This window comes from Pongo pygmaeus, chromosome 23, assembly GCF_028885625.2.
Source record: "Pongo pygmaeus isolate AG05252 chromosome 23, NHGRI_mPonPyg2-v2.0_pri, whole genome shotgun sequence".
Lineage (NCBI taxonomy): Eukaryota > Metazoa > Chordata > Mammalia > Primates > Hominidae > Pongo > Pongo pygmaeus.
The window spans coordinates 51,597,302-51,613,620 of record NC_085931.1 but is presented as its reverse complement, the minus strand read 5'-3'; the positions used below and the strand labels follow the sequence as shown (position 1 = coordinate 51,613,620).

The 16,319-nt window shown below is 50.5% G+C and overlaps 1 protein-coding gene and 1 pseudogene across 1 annotated transcript; one reads left to right on the top strand and one right to left on the bottom strand.

Moving 5' to 3' along the window:
• Positions 1-7,014: 7,014 nt before the first annotated feature.
• MCHR1 (melanin concentrating hormone receptor 1) lies at positions 7,015-10,532 on the bottom strand. The gene is made up of 2 exons (XM_054469591.2): positions 10,085-10,532; positions 7,015-8,877 (listed from the first exon to the last, which is right to left on the bottom strand). Exons 1-2 carry the CDS (start codon positions 10,371-10,373, stop codon positions 7,898-7,900), a joined length of 1,269 nt encoding a protein of 422 aa, XP_054325566.2. The 5' UTR covers positions 10,374-10,532; the 3' UTR covers positions 7,015-7,897.
• A 167-nt stretch (positions 10,533-10,699) lies between these two features.
• Positions 10,700-15,743, top strand: LOC129023166 (glyceraldehyde-3-phosphate dehydrogenase-like; annotated as a pseudogene).
• Positions 15,744-16,319: the final 576 nt, after the last annotated feature.

The following is a 16,319-nucleotide window of genomic DNA, read 5'->3' as shown; positions in this document are numbered from 1 at the left end:
GGGATGGAAGCCTGATCTGCTTTGACGGATTCAAGAGGCATCAGTGACTCTTTTCTTTTAGGTGTTGCCTTCTGTGTAGTCTAAGATCGCCACCATTCATCACAAATGGAGGAGACTGCTTTGCAGAGAATTAAGTGAGTGGCTTATCCATCCCATCTCTGACCATCTGGAAAGTTCCTCCCTCGGCTGTCCTCAGGATTAGATCTGAGGTTGGTGTACCCGGGTGAGGTTGTGTGGCAGGCCAGATCTCACTCACGCAGGTCTCCATAACAACTGTTTCAGTACTGACTGAGTGGTTAAGTTAAATATTAAAAGCTGGCCGAGCACAGTGGCTCACACTTGTAATCCCAGCACTTTGGGAGGCCAAGGCAGGTGGATCACCTGAGGTCAGGAGTTCGAGCCCAGCCTGGCCAACATAGTGAAACCCCATCTCTACTAAAAATATAAAAATTAGCTGGGTGTGGTGGCATGCACCTGTAATCTCAGCTACTCCATAGGCTGAGGCAGGAGAATCTCTTGAACCTGGAAGGCGGCGATTGCAGTGAGCCAAGATCTCACTATTGCACTCCAACTGTGGGTGACAGAGCGAGACTCTGTCTCAGAAAAAAAAAAAAAATTGCTGAAAGAGCCAGTGTGCTTATACAAAGGCTGGAATGTAACAAAAGTTCACCAAGAGTTTTGCCTAGGCCTTTCCTGGGCCTTAAAGCATGACAAAATAATGAAGGAATTCTTAATAGGACCCATTTAGGATTAAACAAATTTTATTGTGGGTCTGAAGAAACACCCCAGGCCTCCACAAACAAGTTTACTAGGGGTCTGAAGGAACTCCCCAAACCTCCATGATTTAGCAGGAGACAAGATAAGGGTAATCACCTCGCACTTGGACCCATTTAGATTAAGTAAATTTACTGAGGCTCCAGAGGAAGGTCTTCAGGACTTAGACCTTAGTTATAGATTAAAATAAATTAATCAGGGCCGGGCACGGTGGCTCACGCCTGTAATCCCAGCACTTTGGGAGGCTGTAGGTGGGCGGATCACGAGGTCAGGAGTTCAAGACCAGCCTGACCAACATGGTAAAGCACCCGTCTCTACTAAAAATACAAAAAAGAAAAAAATTAGCCGGGTATGGTGGCACGCACCTGTAATCCCAGCTACTCAGGAGGCTGAGGCAGGAGAACTGCTTGAACCTGGGAGGTGGAGGTTGCAGTGAGCTGAGATCGCGCCACTGCACTCCAGCCTGGGAGACAAGAGCGAAACTCCATCTCAAAAAAAAAAAAAAAGAGTTAATCACTATATATGTTTTTAGAAGAATGCACACTTACACATAGACGCATAGCTTAGAAGGTACATAAGCTCTGGAAAGCTTTGTAATTTAAGAGTTGGTCTGGCAATATTTTCCAGGCCTTCTCCCTAAAACTGGTTACAGAAATAAAAACTTCCTTCTTTCCCAGCTCATCCACATGTCGTTACTGGGCCGCAAGAATAAGCAGCCCGACTCTCAGTTTGGTCTGGGAACAGTTGTCCATCACTGTTTTGCTGCCTTGCTTTTTTCTGATCTCCTCAGCTCCAGCTACTGGGTCAGTTTGACTTTTACAGATCATAGGTATGGGAGGAAGAAGAGGTTTGAGGAACAAGTGGTTCTCCATCCCAGTGCTCAATTTAGAAAAAGAAAAAAGTAATTTATTGAACTGCAGAGGAGAAAGAGCTTAATTTTTTGACATTTATTTTTATTTTTCTTAGTAACAAGTCATGCAGAACCAATTATTACTAGTTTGAATTGAGTAAAATACAGTTGCTAACAATAACAAAAGAACAACCCAATTTTTAAAATGGGCAAAAGACTTGAATAGACATTTCTCCAAAGAAGAAATACAAATAGGAAGCACATGACGAGATGCTCAACATTGCTAATCATTAGGGAAATGCAAATCAAAATCACAATGAAACCACTTCAGGTGCATTAGAATGTCGTTTATTTTAAAAAGAAAAAGAAAGTAAGTGTTGATGAGGATGTGGAGAAATGGGAACACTTGTACACTGCTGATGGGAATGTAACACGGTACAGCCACTATGGCAGCTTCTCAAAAAATTAAAAATAGAACTACCATATGATATGGCAATTCTTTTTTTCTTTTCTTCTTTTTTTTTTTTTTTGGAGACAGAGTCTCACTCTGTGGCTCAGGCTAGTATGCAGTGGCATGATCTCTGTTTACTGTAACCTCCACCTCCCAGATTCAAGTGACTCTCCTGCCTCAGCCTCCCAAGTAGCTGGGATTACAGGCATGTGCCACCATGCCTGGCTAATTTTTGTATTTTTAGTAGAGATGAGGTTTCACCATGTTGGCCAGGCTGATCTCGAACCCCTGAGCTTAGGTGATCCTCCCGCCTCGGCCTCCCAAAGTGCTGGGATTACAGGCATAAACCACTGTGCCCGGCCCCTGATCTGGCTTTTTTTTGTTTGTTTTGTTTTGTTTTTGAGATGGAGTCTCACTCTGTCACCCAGGCTGGAGTGCAATGGTGCAATCTCGGCTCATTGCAACCTCCGCCTCCTGGATTCAAGTGATTCTCCTGCCTCAGCTTCCCGAGTAGCTGGGACTACAGACACCCACCACCATAACTAGCTAATTTTTTTTTTTTTTTTTTTGAAGTGGAGTCTCACTCTGTCGCCCAGGCTGGAGTGCAGTGGCGCAATCTCGGCTCACTGCAAGCTCCACCTCCCAGGTTCACGCCATTCTCCTGTCTCACCGTCCCGAGTAGCTGGGACTACATGCACCCGCCACCACGCCTGGCTAATTTTTTGTATTTTTAGTAGAGACGGGGTTTCACCGTGTTAGCCAGGATGATGTCGATCTCCTGACCTCGTGATCTGCCTGCCTCAGCCTCCCAAGGTGCTGGGATTACAGGCGTGAGCCACCGTGCCCGGCCTGATCTGGCAATTCTTATGGGTATATGCTGAAAAGAATGGAAAGCACTGACTCCAACAGATAGTTGTGCAGTCAGGTTCACAATAGCCAAAAGGTAGAAACAACAGATAAATGGATAAACAAAATGTGGTGGAATATTCATTCATCCTTTAAAAGGAGGAAGATTCTGACACATATGACAACGTGGATGAACCTTGAGGACATTACGCTAAGTGAAATAAGCCAGTCACGAAAGAGCAAATTCTGTGTGATTCTACTTATATGAGGCTCCTAGAGCAATCAAATCCACAGAGACAGAGAGTAGCCCGGTGGTTGCCCGGGAGTTATGGGGACAGAAGAATGGCCGGTTGGTGTTTAATTGGTATGGAGTTTCAGTTTGGGAAGATGGAAAAGTTCTGGAGATAGATGGTGGTGAGAGCTGCACATTAACGTGAATGTATTTCATGCCACCGAATTGTACACTTGAAATTGTTAAAATAGTAAATTTTATGTTAGGTGTATTTTACCACAGTAAAAAAGAGGCCGGGCGTGGTGGCTCTTGCCTGTAATCCCACACTTTGGAAGGCCAACGTGGGCAGATCACCTGAGGTCAGGAGTTCAAGACTAGCCTGGTCAACATGGTGAAACCCCGTCTCTACTAAAAATACAAAAATTAGCCAGGCGTAGTGGCGCATGCCTGTAATCCCAGCTACTCAGAAGACTGAGGCAGGAGAATTGCTTGAACCCTGGAGGCGGAGATTGCAGTGAGCCGAGATCGCACCACTGCACTCCAGCCTGGGCGTCAGAGCGAGACTCTGTCTCAAAAAATAATAATAATAATAAATAAATTAGGCCAGGTACAGTGGGACACACCTGTAATCCCAGCCCTTTGGAAGTCTGAGGTGGGCAGATCGCTTGAGCTCAGGAGTTCAAGACCAGCCTGGGCAACACGGTGGAACCCCGTCTCCACCAAAACAAAACAAAAAATAGCTGGGTATGGTGACATGAACCTGTAGTCCCAGCTACTTGGAAGGCTGAAGTGGAGGTAGGATTGCTTGAGTCTAGGAGGTCGAGGCTACAGTGAGCTGAGATCGCACCGCTGTACTCCAGCCTGGGCAACAGAGCCAGACCTTGTCTCAAAATAAATAGATAAATAAAAATAAGTTAATTAATTAAATGAAAACTGATGATTCAGAAAGGAACAAGCAAATACAAACCCAAGGCCAGTTGCCGTGTTTGGTGCTCTTCTTGCTTCTCTTGTGAACAGCAATGTGCGGAAGTGGTTCTGTGGACTCACTTGCAACCTAAACTTTGAAGTCAAAGTCTCCCAGCTGTGAAAGTCTACCGGGTGCTGGGGGGTAGTTTTGGAGCATAATCCTCACAGTTGGAGAGGAAGTATTTTCTGGGGAAAAGATAAGGCAGCAGTGGATGAAGCACTGGCCGGGTTTGAGGAGATGACTTGATGGGGCCCCCGTGGGAGAAACTAATTGTTAAATGTGGGAAGAGGGAAAGGAGCAAAGAGATGGACCGCAGGGTCTTCACCCGCTTCTTGGACTCTGTCTGCAGCTCACAGTGGCCCCCACAGCTCCCCAAGGTTCTGGCCACATCCCCAGGCTTAAGGAAGAGGAAAAGAAAGTACCCCTCATGCCTCAGACCCCAGCCCTGCACTTGGTCCACCATCCCCACCAGTGATGTCAGGAAAATGCCTCGCCAGCAACCCAGCGCTGACCTCTGCCTTTGCTTAGCTTCATCCACATCGCAAGTGTGTCCCGGTTACTGCGGGATCAGGCTGGGGAGAGATGTGTTGGTGGCAGCTCCCATCGAAATCCCCCACCCTTTAAGCCTCCCTGCCCCACTTCTCCCCTCGACCACTTGTTCTCCCTAACTCATCTCTCCCCTCCTCCTCTCCCCTCTAGAAGGTTTACGTTGCTACCCACCCACTTTCACGACTCCACCCACTCAGCTTCCATTTCAGTTGTTTCAGTGTGGGGTTAAGAGCTGAAGGACAGGATGCCCCCTTCCCCAGGAGTTGCTGGGGCTTTTGCTGGGCGTGTGCCCACCCACCCACCCAGTGTGAGCTGTTGACCTGGTGATTTGCATTCCCTGGGAGAGGCTGTCTCACTTATTTCCTCTCTGGGATTCCTCCTTGGAGTGCTGGAAGGTGAGAGGGAGTGAGGAGCAGGCAGGGGCTGGGTCTGATGGACACCCAGGGAAGACTTCCAGTAGACAAACCCGATACAGGAAGACCTCCTTTTATCACGTTTGTGGCTAGGAGTTGGGTCTTTTCGGATTTGGCTCAAGGCTTCCCTAAGAATCCTTTCTTCTTCCTTTTTTTTTTTTTTTTTAAATGGAGTTTTCGCTCTTGTTGCCCAGGCTCGAGGGCAATGGTGCAATCTCGGCTCACGGCAACCTCTGCCTCCTGGGTTCAAGTGATTCTCCTGTCTCAGCCTCCCAAGTAGCTGGGACTACAGGCGCATGCCACCATGCCTGGCTAATTTTTGTATATTTAGTAGAGACAGGGTTTCACCATGTCGGCCAGGCTGGTCTCGAACTGCTGACCTCAGGTGATCCACTTGCCTCGGCCTCCCAAAGTGCTGGGATTACAGGTGTGAGCCATCGCACCTGGCCAGAATCTTCTTTTATTGAGTGTGCTCTAAAATAGATTTCAAGTTACCGGTGGCAGCTGGAGGCCCTACTGTTAGTGAGTAAGGAAAATAACCATCAGCTTCTTTATTCCCCAGGTGCTGGGCGGAAGGGAACACAGGCGAGGAAATACTAATGATTGTGATAAAGAGCTCCCCAGGGGCCGGATGCGGCGGCTCAAGCCTGTAATCCCAGCATTCCAGGAGGCCAAGGTGGAAGGATTGCTTGGGCCCAGGAGTTTGGCCAGCCTAGGCAACATGGCAAGATCCTGTCTCTACAAAATATAAAAAATTAGCCAGGCATGATGGTGTGTGCCTGTGGTCCCAGCTACTTGGGAGGCTGAGGTGGGAGGATCGCTTGAATCTGGGAGGTCGAGGCTGCAGTGAGCTGTGATCGTGTCACCTGCACTTCAGCCTGGGCAACAGGGCAAGGCCCTGTGTCAAAAAAAAACAAAAACAAAAACAAAACAAAACAAAAACCGGGCACAGTGGCTCACGCCTGTAATCTCAGCACCTTGGGAGGCTGAGGCAGGCAGATCACGAGGTCAGGAGATTGAGACCATCCTGGCTAACACGGTGAAACCCCGTCTCTACTAAAAATACAAAAAATTAGCCAGGCATGGTGGTGGGCGCCTGCAGTCCTAGCTACTCGGCAGGCTGAGGCAGGAGACTGGTGTGAACCTGGGAGGCGGAGCTTGCAGTGAGCTGAGATCACCCCACTGCACTCCAGCCTGGGCAACAGAGCAAGACTCTGTCTCAAAAAAAAAAAAAAAAAAAAAGTCCCCAGGACCCAAGGAAGCTGCCCAGAAGTTTTCTAAAGAGGCTCCCTGCTGCAACTCTGAGGAGGAACAGGCTGTGCTGGTGCCCCTGCTTTAAGGATGCTTGCAGCTTTCTCCCGCTCTCTCAGTAAGGTCTGCTGAGCACTGCACTGACGGCTCCCAGTCCCCTCTCAGTGAAGACGCCAAGAAGCAGCAGTCAAGCAGCAGTCGTGGCTGCCTCCCAGCGGCCCCGGCTGTAATCTTCTGTTCAAGGTGCCCACACCAGATCTCAGCTGTAGAAAGCAGAGAGGCTTCAGCTGCCCTAAGAGCTGGCTCTGCGGCTGGTGACTCAGTGGGGGTGGGGGTTGAGGTGGGGGAGTAGGGGGTTGGGACTTGGGGCCTGAGGAGCCAGCACTGATGACAACAAAGTCCAGGGGATTTTGTGCAGAAGACAGGAAGCTGAGTCCCAAAAACAAGCCCAGCAGCAGAACTGCAAAATCTAATGAATCCTCAGTAATTCCATTTATGCCACTGAATCCTCCCTGTGGGTTCAGAAAAACAGATCCCGGCTTCATGCTTCCTAAAAATGCAGCGTGAACCAAGATCTAAATTCCACAACCAAGTGACCCCTCTTTCTCTTTTCTGCTGCCCACCTTCCCCCCCACCCCACACCCACCCCGAAGTCCACAAGAACATCCAGAGTAATGTGGGTGGAGATTTTCCTTTATTTGATTTTATTTTGGAGAGGAAGGGCTAGAGGAAAAAGATGATGCCAACACACCGGGCACTAGAATGACCTCTGCACATGCAGAACACACGGACACTCAAGCTGGATTAGTGACTGAGCAAATGTGCCCCGTGGAGAGAATGTCACCAGAGCTGCAAAAGCCCCCCACCCCCGGCTTTTATTAGTTTTAAGACCCCCAACCACACCCACCCCAGGTCTCCTTGTCGTTCTCAGTAAGCGGACCTCCTAGCAAACTGGGCTTTTACTCCTGTGGGCTCTGTGCTACATCCCCTCAAATAAACATGCATCCTCTAGAGAAAAAGGGAAATTGACAGGATGCTGGAACGTCAAGGGATGGGATGCTTCATTTTTCATTATCCACCAGCTTGGGAGAAAGGCCACCTTCCATCCCACCAGTGAGAGGTGGGAAAGAGCGATCGGGCCCTTTCTCATCTCTCAGGCCTTGTGCAACATGGCCCTGGCTGCTCACTCCAGCCCTGCCTGACTTTAAACAAACCCAGTCAGCAGCCTTCCACCTCTTGCCTTGGGAAGAAGACATTTGAGAGCTCACAGATATAGTGCAACCGATTATCCAAACCAACATCTTCTCTTGCTCAGCTTCTGTTCTATCCAAAGGTCTCATCCTGCTCCCCCAGGGGGATTTCTGATATCTGAAAACCCCAAACCTGACTTCAGGCCTCCCCAGCAATGTGTGAGCCCCATGGAATGTATTTATTTCATTGCAACAACCCCTCACCACCCGGCCTTCCTGCATTTCCCGAGAGGTCTTGGGTTTTTCTCAGCATCTCTCCTGGTGGCATGCTGTGGTGTCCTGACTTGGAGGTGTCCAGCGTGGCAGGGAAAGTGTCAGGTGCCTTTGCTTTCTGTCCTCTCCTCATCAGCCGTCTGAGCGTTGCTGACAGCGCGAAGCTGCCCCTGGGCTGCCGGCTTCACCGACAGGACCAAGCGTTTGCGGAACGTCTCGCAGAGCACGATGTACACAAAGGGGTTGAGGCAGCTGTTGGCATAGCCCAAGCTGATGGCCGCATTGTACAGGTAGACAAAGGTGAGGGTCGGGCGGCTGATGGACAACTGGGTCAGCTGTAGCACATAGTAGGGTGCCCAGCACACAAAGAAGACCAGGCAGATGGCGATGGCTGTGCGGGTCACCCTCTTTGTCCGCAGCCGGATGCTGCGCTGGGAGGCGGGGGCCACTGAGGACGTCATGCGCTGCAGGATCCTCACATATGCGGCAGTGATGACCACAAAGGGCAGGGCAAAGGCCAGGAAAAACTGGTACAGGGTGAACCAGTAGAGGTCAGTGTCTGGGTTGGGCAGGCGGATGCCGCAGCCCACTGCACCTCCTGGGAAGGGGATGAGTCTGGCATACAGCCACACGGGGGTGATGCTGATGAAGGAGAGGGCCCACAGGAGGCAGATCACCAGGGTGGCCACAGAGGGCTTCCGGAACTTCGTGGAAGAGATGGGGTGGACAGTGGCCAGGTAGCGGTCAATGGCCATGGCGGTCAGGATGTAGGTGCTGGTGAACTGACTATTGGCATCCATGGCCGTGATGAGGGTGCACATGGTCTCCCCAAAGTGCCACACCCCATTGCCCATGAGCTGGTGGATCATGAAGGGCATGCCCAGGAGAAAGAGGAGATCCACTACCGAGAGGTTGATGATGAAGATGTCGGGGACGTTGTTGCACCAGTGCAGCTTGGATTTCTTAACGACCGCGAAGATGACCGTGGAGTTCCCGATGATGCCCAGGAGGCAGATGGTGCCGAACACCGAAGGCATGATGATGTTGATGTAGGAGATGCTCCCCGTGCGAGGAGGTGATCCTGGGGACAGAAGGAGCAAGCGTTGGCTGTTTGACATGGGCTTTGCTCTGAGAACTGACATCCTGCTGGCATGCTCAGCCTCCAGCGACCCACCGTTCATCTGGAATCCTCTCCTACCATTCTCCCTCCCTTCACTATTGCTAATCTTGTCCCTTTTCCCTTCTCCATGAGTTTCCTGGTGAATCCTACCAGAGTGCCCTGAGCCATCTGTCTTGGAAGGACACAACATGCCTGCTTCCTGCAGGCACCAGAGGCAAGAACCACAGCTGTCTGCAGAGATTACTCTGTGCGTCCTGGGCTTCACCAGGAAACCTCGTCAAAATAGCCAGAAGGACACAAAAGTAAGTGTCTGTGTCTGTGTGTGTGTGTGTGCTTTTCCTGTGTGTAGCCCTGAGTGTTTCATTTTGGAGATCTCTGGTTGGAAACTGTGTACTGATTCTTGGGCATCTCTGTGGGCGACTGTCTTGTAGAGGCTTTTGCCGGCTGTGCCCCGGTCAAGCCAGCAGCTCTCCCTACCCCAGCCTTCCTAGCGGGGATTTCCTTGATTGGTATCTTCTGAGCCTGGGCTTCCTGAGTGAAGCAGAGACAGAAACTGTCTGTTGCAGCTCAGCAGCCTGAAAAAATTATCCACATAAGCCTTTCCTCTTTTCCTTCCTTCCCTTCTCCTTCAAAGCTGGAATCCCAGGGCACCGCAGCTCTGGAAATGTCAGGAAGCTCAATTCACCAGAAAAGTTAATCCCCTCATGGCTCCATGAAGTCTTCCCTTCCCAGGGCCTCTCCCAGGTGGCAGTAAGGATGTCTCAGACCTCATCACCCAAGTGCGAGTAAAAAGCTGAGGCTAACAGTGCAGGAGTGAGCCCCCAGCTGTCTCCCACATACCACCCTCCAGCTTCTCTCACTTGCTTTTCCAGCCTGGAATTTTTTTCTGCCAAGCATCTTTGGAACCCAGCAGCGAGCCTTCCCCTGCTGCCTCGCAGCTGGCCCCCCTTCCTTGCCATTCTGAATATGCCTTCACCCGCTGCTCTGCTCCTGTCCGTCTGCCCCTGCGGACCTTTGCCCCCTTTTCCCCTGCCCCTCTGAGCAAAGCAGACCACAGATCTTGTCCCCAGGAACTGTGATAAAGTTTCCCAAGCAGTTTGGCTCAGGGGTGAAACCTTCCCATTTTCCACCCACAGCCCAGAGGAGGGAGGACTCCTAGTCAACTCACCTGCCGAGATGAGGTTATCGGGGCCATCAGAGGTGTTGCTGGCGTTGGGACCAGTGGGCAGCAGCGAGGCTTCCAGGTCCATCCAGCCAGTGCCGGTCTCCTGCTCCCGCAACCGAGCTGAGCTCCCCTCCACCCACGCAGGCTGCGGCAGCCTCCAGTGCCTGCCACCTTGTCCCGGAGCGCAAGCCCCGCAGTCGGGAAGGGGGTCTTCCTCGGTAGCCTGGCAGCCGCTGCCGCCTCCAAGCCCAACTGCCCTCCCCACTCCCTTCTTCGCAGCTCCCACTGACATCACCTAGACACATTAACATTCGGAGGCAGATGCACATTAACCTCTTCAGTCCCAGGCTGTGGCTGGCTTCCACTTCTGAATGCCTGCAGATCCCCAGGGCCCTGGGGAAGCTGGGAGGGACTGGACACAGGCAGCTCCATCAGGAAAGGGATCTCCTTTCCACTGACACTTGAGATTGTCTCGTGCGCTTACAGGGGCTGCTGCTTGCCTTGTGTGAGGATCGAGGTCTCTGCAAAGGCAAATGGACAAAGCACACAGGCTGCCTCCCTTTGGAGGAGAGAGCAGCTTGGCTTAGCCCCTATCCCAGGTATGGGTGGCTGGGCCTCATGGCAGGGTCCAGGGGGAACTGTGCACAGAGCTTGGGAATCAAAGGCTTGGACTGCAGCAGGGCTGCCCCCCACGCACACTCAGGGCACCCTTGGCCCCTTCCCTGTGCCCTGACAGCTTCCAACCATCTCGCAGGCTACGCTGCCAGCGTCCTGCAGAAGCTGAGTCGTTGGCTGCTGAACCCTTGCCTGGCACTCAGAGGTGATATAGGTCACTCCATGCTGGCAATAGCCAGGACCTTGGGGACCAGAAGGGGACAAACTCCTGTCTGCATGGGGTCTGCCTGGACCAAGCTCACAGAAGTATTATTTTTCTAAACGCTCTGAGGTCCCTGAGGTTTGGCCTGGGACTCTTTGAGAAAAATATCTGAGCATGATCCCTCAAAGAGATCATCCCAGAGGAACAGCCGCAGAGGCAAAGGCGTTAAGGGAATTTTCCATGGAGGCATCCTGCTGCCAGCCTCTGGGGCCCTCACACACAGGAGCTGCCACTGCACCCACCACCGGACTCAGGAGCCAGGGGCTCGAGGTTCACAGACAGATCCCTACATGTGTCCTCTGTCTTGTTTACTTATTGGGTTCATCCAACAAACATTTATTGAGTATTTACTACCTGCCAAGCACTGTTCTAGGTTTTGCAGTAAAAAAAAAAAAAAAAAGAAAAAGAAAGGGGGGTGGGGTGGGGGATAAAGTCCCTGTCTTCATGAAGATTGCATTCAAGTTGGGGGAAGACAGAAAACCCCTCAAAAGACAATTCATGATATTGGCGATTACTATGAAAAACTTAAAGCAGGGTGAGCTGGCCCCTGAATATCAGCAGAGGTGGAGGTTGCTATTTTATATAGGATTGATCATTGAGGAAGACCTCACTGAGAAGCGCTTCCAGAAAAGTCCTGAAGGAAGTGAGGAACCATGCTTAGAAATATTCTGGAGGACCAGCATTCCTGGCTGTGGAAATCGCCAATGCAAAGGCCGTGCGGCAGGGTGACTCTGAAGAACAGTGTCAGGCCAGGTGCAGTGGCTCATGCCTGTGATCCCAGCACTTTGCGAAGCCAAGGTGGGTGGATTGCTTGAGCTCAGGAGTTCAAGACCAGCCTGGACAACATGGTGAAACCCCGTCTCTACAAAAATACAAAAATTAGCCGGGCGTGTTGGCTGGTGCCTGTAATTCCAGCTACTTAAGCAGCTGAAGCAGGAGAATCGCTTGAATCCAGGAGGCAGAGATTGAAGTGAGCTGAGATTGGGCCACTGCACTGTAGCCTGGGTGACACAGAAAGACCCTGTCTCAGAAAAAAGAAAAAATATATACTCCACATAAAGATAACTTACGATATTGGCAATTGCTGTAAAAAACTTAAAACAGGGTGAGAGGGCCCGGGAATACCAGGAGAGGTGGAGGTTACCATTTTATAGAGGATTGATCAAGGAAGGCCTCTCTGAGAAAAGTCCTGAAGGAAGTGAGGAAGCATGCTTAGAAATATTCTGGAGGACTAGCATTCCCTGCCATGGAAATTGTCAGTGCAGAGGCCCTGTGGCAGGAGTGTGCAGGGTGACTCTGGAGAGCACTATGGCTGTAGTAGAGATTAGCAGGAGTTGACATCAGAGAGGAAGGAGCAGGAAGGGCAGATTCTGCCAGGCTTTGCCAGCCAGTATAAGCACTTTGGCTTTTCCTTTAGGGGAAATGGGAGTCACCAGGGGGTTTTCAGCTGAGAAAAGACATGATCAGACATGTTTTGAAAGGATCAGTCTGGGTTGGGCGCAGTGGTTCACGCCTGTAATCCCAACAATTTGGGAGGCTGAGGCGGGTGGATTGACTGAGGTCAGGAGTTTGAGACCAGCCTGGCCAACATGGTGAAACCCTGTCTCTACTAAATGTACAAAAATTAGCCAGGTGTGGTGGCAAGCGCTTGTAATCCCAGCTACTTGGGAGGCTGAAGCATGAGAATCGCTTGAACCCAGGAGGCGGAGAGTGCAGTGAGCTGAGATCACACCACTGCACTCCAGCCTGGGTGACAGAATGAGACTCTGTCTCAAAAACAAGAAGCTCTTTGTGGCCGGGGAAGCTCTTTGCAGTAGAGGAAGGCCTCACTGAGAAGCACTTCCAGAAAAGTCCTTAAGGAAGTGAGGAAGCATGTTTGGTGGGAGGTGATTGGATCATGGGAGCAGATATCCCCCTTCCTGTTTTTGTGATAATGAGTTAGTGCTCATGAGATTTTGTTGTTTAAAAGTGTGTAGCTGGCCAGGTGTGGTGACTCATGCCTCTAATCCCAGCACTTTGGGAGGCTGAGGCAGGTGGATCACCTGAGGTCAGGAGTTTGAAACCAGCCTGGGTGGCATGGTGAAACCCCGCCTCTACTAAACATACAAAAATTAGCCGGGCATGGGGGCACGTGCCTGTAGTCCCAGCTACTCAGGAGGCTGAGGCAGGAGAATTGCTTGAACCCGGGAGGTGAGGGTTGCAGTGAGCCGAGATTGTGCCATTGCCCTCCAGCCTGAGCAACAATAGCGAAAATCTGTCTTAAAAAAAAAAAAAGTTCTAGAAATGGACAGTGATAATGGCTGCACAACATTGTGAAAGTACTTAATGCCACTAAATTGGACACTTAAAAGTGGTTAAAATGGTAAATTTTATGTTACGTATATTGTACCACAATATATAAAGTGAAGAGGCAAATTTTATGTGCATTTTATTATGCACAAAAAATCCCAAATCTCTGCAATGGCCATCCCAGCATCCCCACCTTATTATTGTAAACCATTTCATGGAGCTATCCCAGAAGCATGTTAGGACTGGCTCCAGCTACATTCTGCATTACAGGAGAGTGCTCCCCTGTCAATAAACTATCTCCTTTCTTTTTTAATTTATTTATGTATGTATTTTTTCATTTGAGACAAAGTCTGACTCTGTCGCCCATGCTGGAGTGCAGTGGTATGATCTCAGCTCACTGCAACCTCCGCCTCCTGGTTCAAGTGATTCTCTGGCTTCAGCCTCCAGAGTAGCTGGGATTACAAGCATGTGCCATCATGCCCGGCTAATTTTAGTAGAGATGGAGTCTCACTATGTTGCCCAGGCTGGTCTTAAACTCCTGGCCTCCAGTGATCCACCCGCCTCAGCCTCCCAAAATACTGGGATTACAGGCGTGAGCCACCACACCTGGCCTACTCATTTTATTTGAGACAGGGGCTCACTCTGTCACCCAGGCTGGGGTGCAGTGGCGAGATTTCAGCTCACTGCAACTTCTGACTCCCTGGTTCAAGTGATCCTCCTACCTCAGCCTCCTGAGTAGGTGGTACTATAGGCACAAGCCACAATGCCCAACTAATTTTGTTTTTTAAAATTTTTTGTAGAGACAAGGTGTCGCTATGTTGCCCAAGCTGATCTTGAACTCCTGAGCTCAAGGGATCCTACTGCCTCGGCCTCTTGAGGTGCTGGGACTACAAGCATAAGCCACCACGCCTGGCCAAAACTATCTCCTTTCAACCTTATATTTGCATCATGGTCTAGCACCCTCAAGATCCACTTCTGGCCAGATGGGGTGGCTCTCACCTGTAACTCAGCACTGTGGGAGGTGGAGGTGAGAGAATCGCTTGAGCCTCGGAGTTCAAGACCAGCCTGGGCAACACAGCGAGGCCCTCTCTACAAAAAATTAAAAATTAGCCAGGCATGGTGACATGCGACTATAGTCCCAGCTACTTGGGAGTCTGAGGCAGGAGGATTGCTTGAGCCCAGAAGATTGAGGCTGTAGAGAGAAGTGTTTGCACCATGGCACTTCAGCATAGGTGACAAAGCAAGGCCCTCTCTCCAAAAAAAAAAAAGCCACTCCCACACATAGTCCCTTTATTTCTCCCAGTCCTTATTAGCTGGTCCTGGTCCTCATGGGTGAACTATTTTCTCCAAAAGCAGAAGCTGTATTTCCCATCCCAAGCTATAACACTGAGACCTGCCCCAGTTATTGAGTCTGAAGCAATGACAGGCTCTCTGCTCCTCCTGTTCGACTGACAGCTGCATCTTCTCATGCAGCGCCAATTGCGTCCCTGAGGCACCAAGGGAAAAGCGAAGGCTGGAGTAAACAGATTTGGACATATTGGGTGCCTGGTCACCAGGGCTGCTTTTAACTCTAGCAAAATGGATATTGTTGCCATCAATGACCCCTTCATTGACCACAGCACCATCAGGCTGAAAACGGGAAGCTTGTCACCAATGGGAATCCCATCACCATCTTCCAGGAATGAGATCCCACCAAAATCAAAGGGGGTGATGCTGGTGCTGATTATGTTATGGAGCCCACCAGTGTCTTCACTACCATGGAGAAGGCTGGGACTTACTTGGGGGAGCTGGGACTTAGATGGGGGAGGGAGCTGGGACTTAGATGGGACTTAGATGGGGGAGCTGGGACTAAGGCTGGGACTTAGATGGGGGAGCCAAAAGAGTCACCATCTCTGCCCCTTCAGATGCCCCCATGTTTGTGATGGGCATGAAGCATGAGAAGTATGGAAACAGCCTCAAGATTATCAGCAGTGCCTCCTGCACTACCGGTTGCTTAACCCCCCGGCCAAGGTCATCCACGACAACTTTGGCACCGTGGAAGGACTCATGACCACAGTTCTTGCCTTCACTGCCACCCAGAAGACTACTGATGGTACCTCTGGGAAATTGTAGTGTGATGGCTGCAGGGGTCTCTAGAACATCATTCCTGCCAAGCCTGTGGGCAAAGTCATCCCCGAGCTGAATGGGAAGCTCACTGGCATGGCCTTCCATGTCCCCACCACCAACATGTTGGTCATGGACCTGATCTGCCATCTGGAGAAACCTGCCAAATACAGTGACATCAAGATGATGGTGAAGCAGGCATTGAGGGAGATCCTCAAGGGCATCCTGGGCTGTACTGAGCACAAGGTCGTCTCCTCTGACTTTGACAGTGACACCCATTCTTCCACCTTCAATGCTGGGGCTAGCATTGCCCTCAACAATGACTTTGTCAAGCTCATTTCCTGGTGTGACAGGGTGGTGAACCTCATGGTCCACACGGCCTCCAAGGAGTAAGAGCCCCAGGCCACCAATCCCAGTGAGAGCACAAGAGGAAGAGAAGGGCCCTCAGCTGCTGGGGAGCCCTGCTGCACTCAGCCCCCACCATACTGAGTATCTCCCCTCGACACAGTTTCCATGTCAGACCCCTGAAGAGGGTGGGGCCTACGGAGACACACCTTGTCATGTACCATTAATGAAGTCCCCTATACTTTGCCAAAAAAAAAAAAAGTCCCCTGTACTTCCGAATGTTAAGAGTCAGAAGTAACAATGAGAGGAAAGGAGGAGCATATCTGAGGAAAAATATCCTCTTGCAAGTCAGTTGAATCCTAGCATGACTTCCAGACAAGGGCAGGCTGTTCTCCTCTAGCAAGGGAGAGAGGGTTACTTTTGCTGGCCTGGAATGTTCAGGGGGTTCAGAGAAATATGGGGGTTCAGTGTTCTCAAGTACACCCAGATGTCCCCTCCTAGGCATCAGGGTTCCAATCCTTTCCTATCAGGGACTTGACTTTGGCATTGGTGATGTGTTAGGGCTGCCCATATTCCATCTTTCTTGCAACTCTGCAACTCTTACAATTAGAATCTGGGTCTTAC

Coding starts and splice junctions, on each gene's coding strand:
- MCHR1 (XM_054469591.2), bottom strand. CDS start 10,373: ATGTCAGTGGGAGCTGCGAAGAAGGGAGTGGGGAGGGCAGTTGGGCTT. Junction 8,878..10,084: donor CGATAACCTCATCTCGGCAG/GTGAGTTGACTA, acceptor TTCTGTCCCCAG/GATCACCTCCTCGCACGGGG.